Source organism: Bombina bombina, chromosome 4 (assembly GCF_027579735.1).
Source record: "Bombina bombina isolate aBomBom1 chromosome 4, aBomBom1.pri, whole genome shotgun sequence".
NCBI lineage: Eukaryota > Metazoa > Chordata > Amphibia > Anura > Bombinatoridae > Bombina > Bombina bombina.
Window position 1 is genome coordinate 783,753,791 of NC_069502.1, and position 13,087 is coordinate 783,766,877.

Sequence of the window (13,087 nt, forward strand, 5' to 3'; positions counted from 1 at the left end):
ACCTCTTTTATCCTGAGGCAAAAAACTCCCTTCCCCCCCAATGACAGTTGAAATAATCGAATCCAGCTGAGAACCAAATAAATTATTACCTTGGAAAGAAATAGATAGTAATCTAGACTTAGATACCATGTCAGCATTCCAATATTTGAGCCACAAAGCTCTTCTAACTAAATTCTATCGGCTAGATTTAGAGTTGGGCGGTAGCCGTCAAAACCAGCGTTAGAGGCTCCTAACGCTGGTTTTTACCGCCCTCTGGTATTTGGAGTCAGTCAGGAAAGGGTCTAACGCTCACTTTGCAGCCGCAACTTTTCCATACCGCAGATCCCCCTACGCCATTTGCGTATCCTATCTTTTCAATGGGATCTTTCTAACGCCGGTATTTAGAGTCCTGGCTGAAGTGAGCGTTAGAAATCTAACGACAAAACTCCAGCCGCAGAAAAAAGTCAGTAGTTAAGAGCTTTCTGGGCTAACGCCGGTTTATAAAGCTCTTAACTACTGTGCTCTAAAGTACACTAACACCCATAAACTACCTATGTACCCCTAAACCGAGGTCCCCCCACATCGCCGCCACTCTAATTAAATTTTTTAACCCCTAATCTGCCGTCAGCACGCCGCCGCAAGCTACGTTATACTTATGTACCCCTAAACTGCTGCCCCTAACACCGCCGACCCCTATATTATATTTATTAACCCCTAATCTGCCCCCCTCAACATCGCCTCCACCTGCCTACACTTATTAACCCCTAATCTGCCGACCGGACCGCGCCGCTATTATAATAAAGTTATTAACCCCTAATCCGCCTCAATAACCCTAAAATAAATAGTATTAACCCCTCATCTGCCCTCCTTAACATCGCCGACACCTAACTTCAATTATTAACCCCTAATCTGCCGACCGAATCTCGCCGCTACTCTAATAAATGGATTAACCCCTAAAGCTAAGTCTAACCCTAACACTAACACCCCCCTAAGTTAAATATAATTTAAATCTAACGAAATAAATTAACTCTTATTAAATAAATTATTCCTATTTAAAGATAAATACTTACCTGTAAAATAAACCCTAATATAGCTACAATATAAATTATAATCATATTATAGCTATTTTAGGATTAATATTTATTTTACAGGCAACTTTGTATTTATTTTAACCAGGTACAATAGCTATTAAATAGTTAATAACTATTTAATAGTTACCTAGTTAAAATAATTACAAAATTACCTGTAAAATAAATCCTAACCTAAGTTACAATTAAACCTAACACTACACTATCAATAAATTAATTAAATACAATACCTACAAATAACTACAATTAAATAAACTAACTAAAGTACAAAAAATAAAAAAGAACTAAGTTACAAAAAATAAAAAAATATTTACAAACATTATAAAAATATTACAACAGGGCATTTTTTTATTTTAGGGGTCTTTGTTATTTTATTAGGGGGCTTAGAGTAGGTGTAATTAGTTTAAAATTGTTGTAATATTTTTATAATGTTTGTAAATATTGTTTTATTTTTTGTAACTTAGTTCTTTTTTATTTTTTGTACTTTAGTTAGTTTATTTAAATGTATTTATTTGTAGGTATTGTATTTAATTAATTTATTGATAGTGTAGTGTTAGGTTTAATTGTAGGTAATTGTAGGTATTTTATTTAATTTATTTATTGATAGTGTAGTGTTAGGTTTAATTTTAACTTAGGTTAGGATTTATTTTACAGGTAATTTTGTAATTATTTTAACTAGGTAACTATTAAATAGTTATTAACTATTTAATAGCTATTGTACCTGGTTAAAATAATTACAAAGTTGCCTGTAAAATAAATATTAATCCTAAAATAGCTACAATATAATTAAAATTTATATTGTAGCTATATTAGGGTTTATTTTACAGGTAAGTATTTAGTTTTAAATAGGAATAATTTATTTAATAAGAGTTAATTTATTTTGTTAGATTTAAATTATATTTAAGTAAGGGGGGTGTTAGTGTTAGGGTTAGACTTAGCTTTAGGGGTTAATACATTTATTATAGTAGTGGTGAGATCCGGTCGGCAGATTAGGGGTTAATTATTGTAGGTAGGTGGAGGCGACGTTGGGGGCGGCAGATTAGGGGTTAATAAATATAATATAGGGGTTGGCGGTGTTAGGGGCAGCAGATTAGGGGTACATAGCTATAATGTAGCTTGCGGTGGTGTACGGAGCGGCAGATTAGGGGTTAATAATAAAATGCAGGGGTCAGCGATAGCGGGGGCGGCAGATTAGGGGTTAATAAATATAATATAGGGGTCGGCGGTGTTAGGGGCAGCAGATTAGGGGTACATAGCTATAATGTAGCTTGCGGTGGTGTACGGAGCGGCAGATTAGGGGTTAATAATAAAATGCAGGGGTTAGCGATAGCGGGGGCGGCAGATTAGGGGTTAATAAATGTAAGGTTATGGGTGTTTAGACTCGGGGTACATGTTAGGGTGTTAGGTGCAGACTTAGGAAGTGTTTCCGCATAGGAAACAATGGGGCTGAGTTAGGAGCTGAACGCTGCTTTTTTGCAGGTGTTAGGTTTTTTTTTCAGCTCAAACAGCCCCATTGTTTTCTATGGGGGAATCGTGCACGAGCACGTTTTTGAAGCTGGCCGCATCCGTAAGCACCGCTGGTATCGAGAGTTGCAGTGGCGTTAAATATGCTCTACGCTCCCTTTTTTGGAGCCTAACGCAGCCCTTCTGTGAACTCTAAATACCAGCGGTACTTAAAAGGTGCGGGGGAAAAAAAGCATGCGTAGCTAACGCACCCCTTTGGCCGCAGAACTCTAAATTTAGCTGTTAGAAAATAAGTACAAATCTATACTATAATTGCGTTTGTAATGCGTCCGTCGGTGTCGCCAGTTGCGCATGCATCCTCAAAAGAATGTTGGCGCGCACAGCCAAAAGAATCCACCTGGATTGTTGCTGCTGTCGCCAGGGAGAGCTGCGGGGGCAGTGGGGACCTGCGGCCTGAAGTGTTTGTTCATTATCAACAAATTATTTTTCACCACAAAGATGGATGGGGAAGAGAAGACTTATGGAGGCTGTGAAGGCCCTGATGCTATGTACGTAAAGCTGATTTCATCAGATGGCCATGAGTTTATTGTTAAAAGAGAACATGCACTGACATCAGGAACAATAAAAACCATGTTAAGTGGCCCAGGTCAATTTGCAGAAAATGAAACAAATGAAGTGAATTTCAGAGAGATTCCCTCCCACGTTCTATCCAAAGTCTGCATGTATTTTACTTACAAAGTTCGTTATACAAACAGCTCCACAGAAATACCTGAATTTCCTATTGCGCCTGAGATCGCACTGGAACTTCTGATGGCAGAAAACTTAGACTTAGACTGTTAAATAAAATAAATTATGGGAAATGATTGTTTTGTTTTTGTATTTAAAAGCTTTAGTTTGGATAGTGTTTTTTCAAATAGCATGTTTTCTGCATTTTTTCTGAACAGTGTATAATATATGGCAGAATATAAAATAATCTAAATCCTTATTTTGCAGAGCAAAATGTTATTAAAGCTTTGCTTCTGGGCTTACATTTTTCTCTCTCACAAGCTGTCCATAATAAACCAATAAAAAAAAAAAAAAAAAAAAAGAATCCACCTGGATGCAACGTAGGCAAACCCGAAGCCTTAAACAAAACAAAACAAAAAAAAAAAAAACCACGCGACTGCCCGAACAAAATAATTAAAAAACATGTAACCGACCAAAAGAAATAAAAATAAAAACACGTAACCGCCGGCACAAAGTATAACAAAAAAATCCTAACCTCCTGCACAAAGTATTAAACACCTAAACCGTCAACCCCCACATCGCAAAGTAATAAAGTAATTAACCCTTAATCTGCAAATAACATAATTAAAATATGAACCCCTAAACCGCCAACCCCCCACATCACAATAAACATATTTAACATTAACTCTTAAACCACCAACCCCCACATCACAATAAACCTAATTAACCTATTAACCCCTAAACCACCACATTGTAATAACCTTAATTAACCTATTAACCCCTAAACCGCCAAACCCCACATCGCAATAACCCTAATATATTAATGATACCTAATCCCTAAGAAAATAAAAAAGCCCCCCCTAAATAAAAACACCACCTAATCTAAACTACCAATAGCCCTTTTATAGGGCCTTTTGTAGGGCATTGCCCTAAGTTAAACAGCTCTTTTACCTCTAAAAAATACTAAGTCTCCCCTAACAGTAAAAAAAACCCCACCCACCAAACCCCGCAAAATAAAAAAAAACTAACACTAAAAAAAAACTAAACTACCTAATCCCTAAGAAAATAAAAAAGCCCCCCCTAAATAAAAACACCACCTAATCTAAACTACCAATAGCCCTTTTATAGGGCCTTTTGTAGGGCATTGCCCTAAGTTAAACAGCTCTTTTACCTCTAAAAAATACTAAGTCTCCCCTAACAGTAAAAAAAAACCCCACCCACCAAACCCCGCAAAATAAAAAAACTAACACTAAAAAAAAACTAAACTACCCATTGCCCCTAAAGGGGCAATTGTATGGGCATTGACCTTTAAAGGGCATTCAGCTCTTTTACTGCCCTTAAAAGGGCAATCAGCTCTTCTTCTTCAAGCCCAAAAAAAACCCTAATCTAAAAAAATAAACACCCAAAAAATTTAAATAAAACCTAAGCCCCAAATAGGTACTCATTGTTCCTGAAGTCCAGCGGAGAAGGTCTTCTTCCAGACGGATCCATCATCTTCTATCTTCATCCGGAGTAAAGGTGGCATGGAGGAGAGATGCAGAGCTGTGTTCCCGATGCCTGGATCCTCAATGGCGGTGGTCCTCGGTGGCGTGAAGGCTCCTCCTCTTCATGCGATAGTCTGTTGCACACTGAAGTATGAATGCAAGGTACCCCATATTTATTGGGGTACCTTGCATTCCTATTGGCTGAAATTTGGGAATCAGCCAATAAGATGAGAGCTACTGAAATATCATTGGCTAATTTGAACAGCCAATAGAATTTCAGTAGCTCTAATCCTATTGGCTGATTTAAATTTCAGCCAATGGGAATGCAAGGTACCCCAAATTAATTGTGGTACCTTGCATTAAATCTTCAGTCTACGACGGACATAAAGAGGAGCCTCCATGCTGCCAAGGAACGCCCACACGAATGCTACTAGCCCCTATACACATGGGAATGGGTTAACTAGCACAGAGATTTAGCAGCGCACACACACTGAGGAAACTGATCCTGAAGTAGATGTTGGCTGCATATTAGGCATTACTCACTCAATGCCAAAAATGATCCGATCCCAATAAAGGCCTACAGCCCTAAAATGTTGAGCTGGCAAGCAGTCCAAAGTTGGGTGCGTGCAGGCTTCACCTCATTTTATTAGGAGGCCACCGCCACCGATAAGTACCTCATCCACCCATTCAGCTCCTTCTAGAAGTGTATATTAAAGGTGACATCTGCACATAAATCTGCCCACCCCCACTATCAGGCACGCTTTAATAGTATTCCTTACCCCTTTAGATAAGGACATGTACATCATAATCATATTTGGCCTTAGACACAAAGATTTTTCCCATAACTAGGCAACAAGCCATTAGAGAATATTAGGGGGATATCCCCTGTTGTGGTACAGGCACAGAAAACTTCCAGGTCTGACAGCAAGATCTTCCATCTGACAGGGACCTGGGACATGAAGGAAAGCAGTGTAAGCTTACACCGGTTGCCAGAGGGGTGTTAGCAGACATACACTGGAAGGAGGCTAGGGAAGATTCTCCCCAACATCCAGGATCTAACTTTCAACACATCTCTTGCAAGAGGATCTGCAGAGGATCTTGCAGGGAAACAACCGATTAAAGGACTTAAATCAATTTTCTTCAGAGCACGTTCTCTGCCTACCTCCTTTAGCAACAAAGACAAATAATTACTGGGGATAAGCTGAAGGAGCGTATTGCGAATGTGAAATCTGACCTAAAGACAATAAAAACGGATGCCAATTATAGATGTTTTAAAAACAATCTCAAGGTAAAAATTAAAAAAGAGGATGAAGAACTTGCAATAAGAAAGGGCAATAAGTTTAATAGAAACTGGGAGGATTATGCTAACAATAAGGTTTACAACTGGTCAAGATTTCAATGAAAACACAAGAGACAGTTCAACAATAATTGTGCTGGAAATAATAAAGGACAACATAAGAACAAGGAAGAGCATGGAGCACATACCCTGTCATGTAAAAGGTGAGATATAATTGGAAGCTATATGCACAAATATATATATATATATATATATATATATATATACACATATATATATATATAAAAATAAATATCATATATGAAGCTCAAATTATTACAGTAAATTGCACTTCACAGACAGACTGCCTGCTGTGACCCCCTCTTGTTCTGAAACACAGATTTGTAGAACAAAGAAATAGACATTTGGGAAACTCAGGATGTCACTTTAACAGAGGATCTTTCTTCTATGTAATACAAGTTATCAGGTAATGACCCCATGTGGAGATAACAGACATACTGTCTGTAATAAATCTTTGAAGATCAAGTATATGCAAAGAGGAACCGGTTTTACTAGGAAAATGACCATTCACACTTCGGTGCAAATTGTCCCATACTGAGTTTGAATACACAACTTCCCCCAGACAAGCTTGAAGTGAAAATCTTGATTTTAGAAAAAGAGAAGTTAGAAATTCTCTATCTATCTATATGAACTGTATAATTCTCAAATATTTTATTGATACTCAGACTGTATAAATTATATATATATATATATATATATATATATATATATATATATATATATATATATATATATATATATATATATATATATATATATATATATGAAAAATGCATTTCAGGTTTGTAATAAATTAAATGAACACCTGTATGGCCCTTTTTTAAAATAAATAACATATTTTTGTTTTTTTATCTTCCAGACATCTAAGGGACAGATTGGGCTCCAGATGGGGCTAATAAATGCTGATACAGGATTGCCTGCATGGTGTGACCTGAGTCATATCATATATAGTTATGCACTAAATATTTATAATACCTGAAAAAAAAAAGATGACAATATACATCTTCTAAAATATTTAAATGTATAGGAATTACTTTGTAATATGGTACTAGAGATATACTCATGTTTAGTATGAAAATACTCACAAAATAGTATTATATGGTCCTACACATGCTGACCATATTTATTAGATAAACATTTGACGATATATAGTAAACTGTATTTACAGTTAGTAATATTGATAATGAGACTGCATTTCTAGTTGTCTGCTGCCCCCTAGTGGACTGGGACTGGTGTGACAGCCAAACGAATTGACTGTTAAAGCCTATACATTTCCCAGTAAGCCAATTGAATATTCAGATCCGAGGGCCAATAAAGGGACAAGCATCTGGTTGGTGCGTATCCAAAACGTTCACCAATAATTACAAAATAGAGGAGGGGTTATCACTTGAAAAAACTCATGCAAGAGACAAAAAAGAGGTCTTTTGTCTTGGCTGCTGAATTTCGACTGATAACCTTGCTGCCTTTTGGAACACAGTCACTATAAGCAAAACAGGGCTAACTTTCTTTATCCATAATTGCAATACTTCTCATATGAGGTGAACTGGATTTAACTGAAAAAGCTGAACTTCAAATTGGTTAATTTGGTGATGTATATGGTTGGTCTATATTTTATATTTAATAGAATTTAACAAAGATATTCTAAAGCTACAGTTAGATTGCAGCTGGTAATTTAAAGAGCCTATTTTGTATCTTAAGTTTATATTCAAAGTCCTGTCCTGTGTAGTTTTGAACTAGTCACATTAATGCTAAATAATTTTATTTGCTAGAAAATAATTTGTATTTTATATTTATAAATCAGTTTTACTATTTTGAAATTTCATATAAATTGGTTATTGTAGTTAAATTTCTCTGGTGTATTAAAACTGACATGAAACCCACAAATGTTCTTTCAGAGAATACAATTTTAAACAACTTTCCAATTTACGTCTATTATTTAATTTGCTTCCTTCCATTGTTATCCTTTACTGAAAGGTTTATCTAACCAAGCTCATGAGCAGCAGAGAACCTAGGTTCTAGCTGTTGATTGGTGGCTGCATATATATCTCGATTGTGATTGGCTCACCCATGAGTTCAGTTAGAAACCATTAGTGCATTGCTGCTCCTTCAAAAAATAATACCAAGAGAATGAAACAAATTATATAATAGAAGTATATTAGAAAGTTGCTTAAAATTGTATTCTCTATCTGAATCATGAAAGAAAAAAAAAATTGTGTTTCATGTCTCTAAGTTATTTGTATCTATTGTGATATATTTTAAAATTTGCTTTATTGTGGCTAAACAAGAGGTTATTCCAGCTCAGATGAATTGGCATATAAATTGGCTGTTAAAGTATCTTGTTATATTGTTTAACTAAGCACTGTTAAGTTAGCGGTCCACATTCTGGTATTTTTTTGTGGTATTTTTAATGTGATTCATTGTGAGTAAGGTTAATTTTAAAGATATATTTTTATGATCTGCTGTATAGAATATTGTAACGGAATAAGCATGCATAATTGATTCATAATCTAGTTTCTACATAAATATAATTCAATGTGTATATAAAGCTAACTAATCTAAAAATGTAGGAATAAATATTAATTTCAATTGTTTCGTATATATATTTTAATTGGAGGTTATTTTAAAGATAATAATAAATAAATAATAATTTTATAACCTGACATATTATCTGGAGGCACTGCTGAAACTTATTATCTTTATCACATTGATATAATATATTTGTAGTAAATAAAGATTATTATCTAGGGGAAAAAAATGATTATTTTTTTTTTATAATATTAATATTTCATTTTTTTTTTCTTGTTGGTCAAAGTTGTATTAGCATAAATCAAATGAATTGTATTAGCATGAATCAAATTAGTCTATACTCAGTGTTAAAATATGTTCCCCAACATTACCCCTCAGTAAGGGCGATGTCCTTAAGATGGACGTTATAGGCAACATTAAAAATAGGTGTAATATTGCGGGTGATTTAAATGATTATATGGATATGCTTGCAAATAAGGCTAAAAATATTGCTATTAATAATAGAAGGTGAAATTAAGTGAATTATTCCAAGAATTATTAAAAATGAATCAATGCAAAAATTCTAGAAAATGCGGTGAGCTAATACTAAAATGCTGGCCCCTTGTAACATGCATTATTGACGAAATGTCCATCCACCTTATAGAAAAGGAATTGCAATTACAGGAGTTAGACGATAATATTCCCTCATCACGCAAATGCGAAGAGAATTTAGAAAATAGTCAAAAATTAAATTGTTACATTTAAACAAGACATGGCTACCTTCCAAGAGTATAACCTAAATTTAGTAGCTAAAAAAGAACAGTTAAATAAACAACTTGCAGAAAGCCAGAAAGAGCTTAGTGAACTGAAAAGGCAGTATAGCAATAATATGCCCCCTTCTATTAATAATGAAAATAATGAGGATAATGCAGGTATTTTAATAACCCTAAAAGAATTCATCAGAAATGAACTGCAGAACATTAGGGAAGAGTGTAAACAAAGGACCCCTATCGGGTCAGAGGTAAACTTCCACATAGACAGTCACCTCATGTTATAAATTCAGGGAACTGCTATACTTCACAGGGGAAGGGCAGCTCTAGTAGTAAGAGGGCAGAACCAGCTACCCAGATAGCCCATATAATACTAATGCACATAAGGAGTTTCCCCATAGTAAATATAGGGCAGATAGGGGTCGCTCCAGCCCCAAAAATAAGGTCCCTAGGAAAGCTATCTAATAAGATATATGACACCCCTAAAATAATTAAATTTTTAAGTGGTGCAGTACCTAAGTTTTCCAACAAGGAAACCAATTCTATAATTGACCACAGAGGCCTTTGAAAATGCTTTATCCATAATGAATGTTACTAGTGAGCAGTCAAAAATTGAATTTCTGCCCTGGGTATTTGAGGGTAAACATCACAAGTTATTTGTTTCACTAAAAGATATGAATATTAATTCCTGGAGTGAAACAAAATGACAGTGCAAAAAGGGATTCGGGCAATATTGCACTAAAACAGCTGCGAAAATAGCTGTGTACGGTTTAAAATGTAGTGCACAGTATGGCCAAAGACTACCCCATATTTGAAAGCTCAGAATTTGTGAATTTATTTTACAAAGCATTTCCCGCACACATCAAACTTAATTTGGCTAGAGATTTTGGACTGGCTGATCAAAGAGAGTACAAAGTTATACTATATTCAGCAGTCCAGTGAACAGAGGGTTAAAAGGGAACCACGGCCCAGCCCCAAAATTGTGGCCGAAATTAGGGTGTCATCTAACCCCCTCAATTTGGAGTCTAAAAAGAAGACTTATGCGGAGGTGGCCCAAGAAAACAGGCCTTCCTCACAAAATTTTAACTTTGCCCCTCCCCAATCAAGGGCCGAGGTGCAGAGAGAATATACTCAAAATGGGGTGCATACCCAGACAAATAGTTATCCCCGTAAAAATAAATACCAAAAGTGGTGAAAATACTCTCAGGGTAACCAGACACCCCAAGTAAATAGTGCTCCCCAAGATATTAACACTGAACAAGTTGAACCCCAAAGACACACCTGCGTCAAAATAGAAACAATAGCTATGATTCTGAGGGATCCCAAGGATTCAGGAATCAATACCCTGGGATATCATAAAATCGGTCCATGGGTAAAAATAGCTTGTCCAATCAAGTGGGCCAACTCAGTACGCAAGTAAGTCAATTATGTACACTATTTACTAATATGAGTCAAGCTCTGATGGCTCAGCACCCTAATAATCTTTTTTTAGGGGTACAGCCAGTGACCAGCAGTGGGCCACAGGCACAGTCATAAATAATGCAGTATTACTTGAGGGAGAGGGGAGAGAGATACCAAACGAAATGATAAATTTAAATAATGGTACTAATCATGTTTTCTCCCTACAGACTAGAGACGGACGGTTTAGCTGTGATGACAGGCCGCCTCAGCCTCTTCTTTTGCAGTTTTCTCCTAACCTTATTCCCACAGATGCAGTACACAGGAACCCTGCCAGCCCTATCATAGAGGAAAAGACCGGTAATAATTAAAATTCTTCTGCATCAGGTAAAGTGGTGGATACAGGTAAAACGTGGCAAAACCTAAAATTGTGTAAACATGAAAATTTTATGTGTGAAATGGTAGAAACTGCAGGAAGATATTATGTATGTGCTAAACTCCAGGATTAAGTTGCTAACCCTATAATGGGATAAATTGATACTGGATGTCAGGCATCTATTTTATCCCACAGGTACTACACACAGCTAAATGAGCTAACACCCCACAAACCTAAACTAAAATAATTTGATGGTTCACTAATAGGTGTTGGGGGTGACTCTCTCAAAGTCTACGGTACTGCATGGTTAAAGTCATTATAGTGGATCTACCAACTGATCGCTTAATAATTGGTAGTGATCTCCTGAAGCGATTAAGCACCATAATTGATTGCATAAATAATGTAATTTGTACAAGTAAAAAAACCTATTAGTTATGAGCGGCCTGGCATATCTTGCACCAGACATAACTGTCACGTGGTGGAAGAGAAGCCAGATGCTGTGGAGATTCATTTCAGGAATAACTCTGTACCGGAAATCACAATCCTAAAAACGGATAATCAGATTCCACTAAGTGACTGGTAATACTTTTAAAATTTTGCCTGGAAAGATAGCCAATATTTCCTTAAACGGCGATGTATTAACCATATCTCTCCACAAGGGGATGCTAAGTCCCCTAAAGGGGGAGATCACTCCCAATTCCTCGCAGAAATTGAGAAAGTTAAAGATGATCTATTTATACCCATGCAAGTGCATGACCTTGGAAAAACCAAGTATGCTAAATGAAACTTAAAACAGGAAGCTAGCTACATAAGCAAAGTGATTACATATCTTTCTCCCCAAGATCTCTGTGTCCATGGCCTGGATGACAGGTCTGAAAGCTATAACATCCCAGCTAAATGTTTATTATCTATCTCTATAGGTAATAAATCAGCAAAGCACCTGTTTTTAGTTTTAAATACTCCCCATAATCAAATATACACTGGCAATGATCTCTTACATAGATATGCCATACAAATAGATTTGATTAACATTTGCCTCTGGAGGAGGTTAAAGGGGGACCCTGAAGTATTTCAGAATGAAAATGCAGCCCTGAAATCAAACCAGCAAATGCCTTTTTCAGTGAATATTCAGGTGCCTACGATGTTGTAATCCCTGCTGGGGCTGATAAATTCCTCCTATCCTTAGAGGTAAAAAGAGGTCAGAAATTAAAACTTCTGAAACACTAATATGCATTTCCCACAGAATGAAAAATCTGGGTATAACAATGACCCATACTCCCATGGTAAATATTGGAAATATTCAAATACATGTTATTGTGCATAATATGACCCCACGGGATATCACCTTATCCAAGGGAACTACCATAGGATATGCGCTGGAATCAAGTTACTACACTTTCGGATTTCAGAATAATGTAATTGGGCTAATACCTGAAGGATACTTAACTGAAGAACAGTAAATAGAACAATCCTTTGCATCTATGCCAGAGGGATTTTTTACAATTCAGTCTATTTATCCCTTCAGCTCAAAGGAAGGCATCTGTAAAATTGAAGAAGCCTCTCTAGTATTTGATCAGCCGATTAAAGACCAAGAATACCCCAATACCCAGAATCATGGGGGCAATGTAAATTATAATCAAGGGAATCTCATTTCTAGTTTGGAAGAAGCCTAAGAGATAGGAGAGCCTGAAATCTTTCCAGGATTTCAGCAAATAGTCGAAGAGCAAATCTCCTTAGCTAATGGCTGTTCCAGTGATGATTAAAGGGACACTGTACCCAAAAATTTTCTTTCGTGATGCAGATTGAGCATGAAATTTTAAGCAACTTTCTAATTTACTCCTATTATCAAATTTTCTTCATTCTCTTGGTATCTTTATTTGAAATGCAAGAATGTAAGTTTAGATGCCGGCCCATTTTTGGTGAACAACCTGGGTTGTCCT

The 13,087-nt window shown here is 36.2% G+C and overlaps 2 protein-coding genes across 7 annotated transcripts in view; one reads left to right on the forward strand and one right to left on the reverse strand.

Annotated features, from left to right (window-relative positions):
• Positions 1 to 13,087, reverse strand: part of AKT3 (AKT serine/threonine kinase 3) — a 995,132-nt gene that overhangs the window by 95,560 nt on the left and 886,485 nt on the right. The gene's annotated exons all lie outside the window — the stretch shown is intronic.
• On the forward strand, positions 2,938 to 3,391 carry LOC128656959 (elongin-C-like). The gene has a single exon (XM_053711162.1). The coding sequence runs from the start codon at positions 3,030 to 3,032 to the stop codon at positions 3,369 to 3,371; it is 342 nt and encodes a 113-aa protein (XP_053567137.1). The 5' UTR covers positions 2,938 to 3,029; the 3' UTR covers positions 3,372 to 3,391.

Excerpts from the sequence above, each read along its gene's own strand:
- LOC128656959 (XM_053711162.1), top strand. The coding sequence starts at position 3,030 with ATGGATGGGGAAGAGAAGACTTATGGAGGCTGTGAAGGCCCTGATGCT.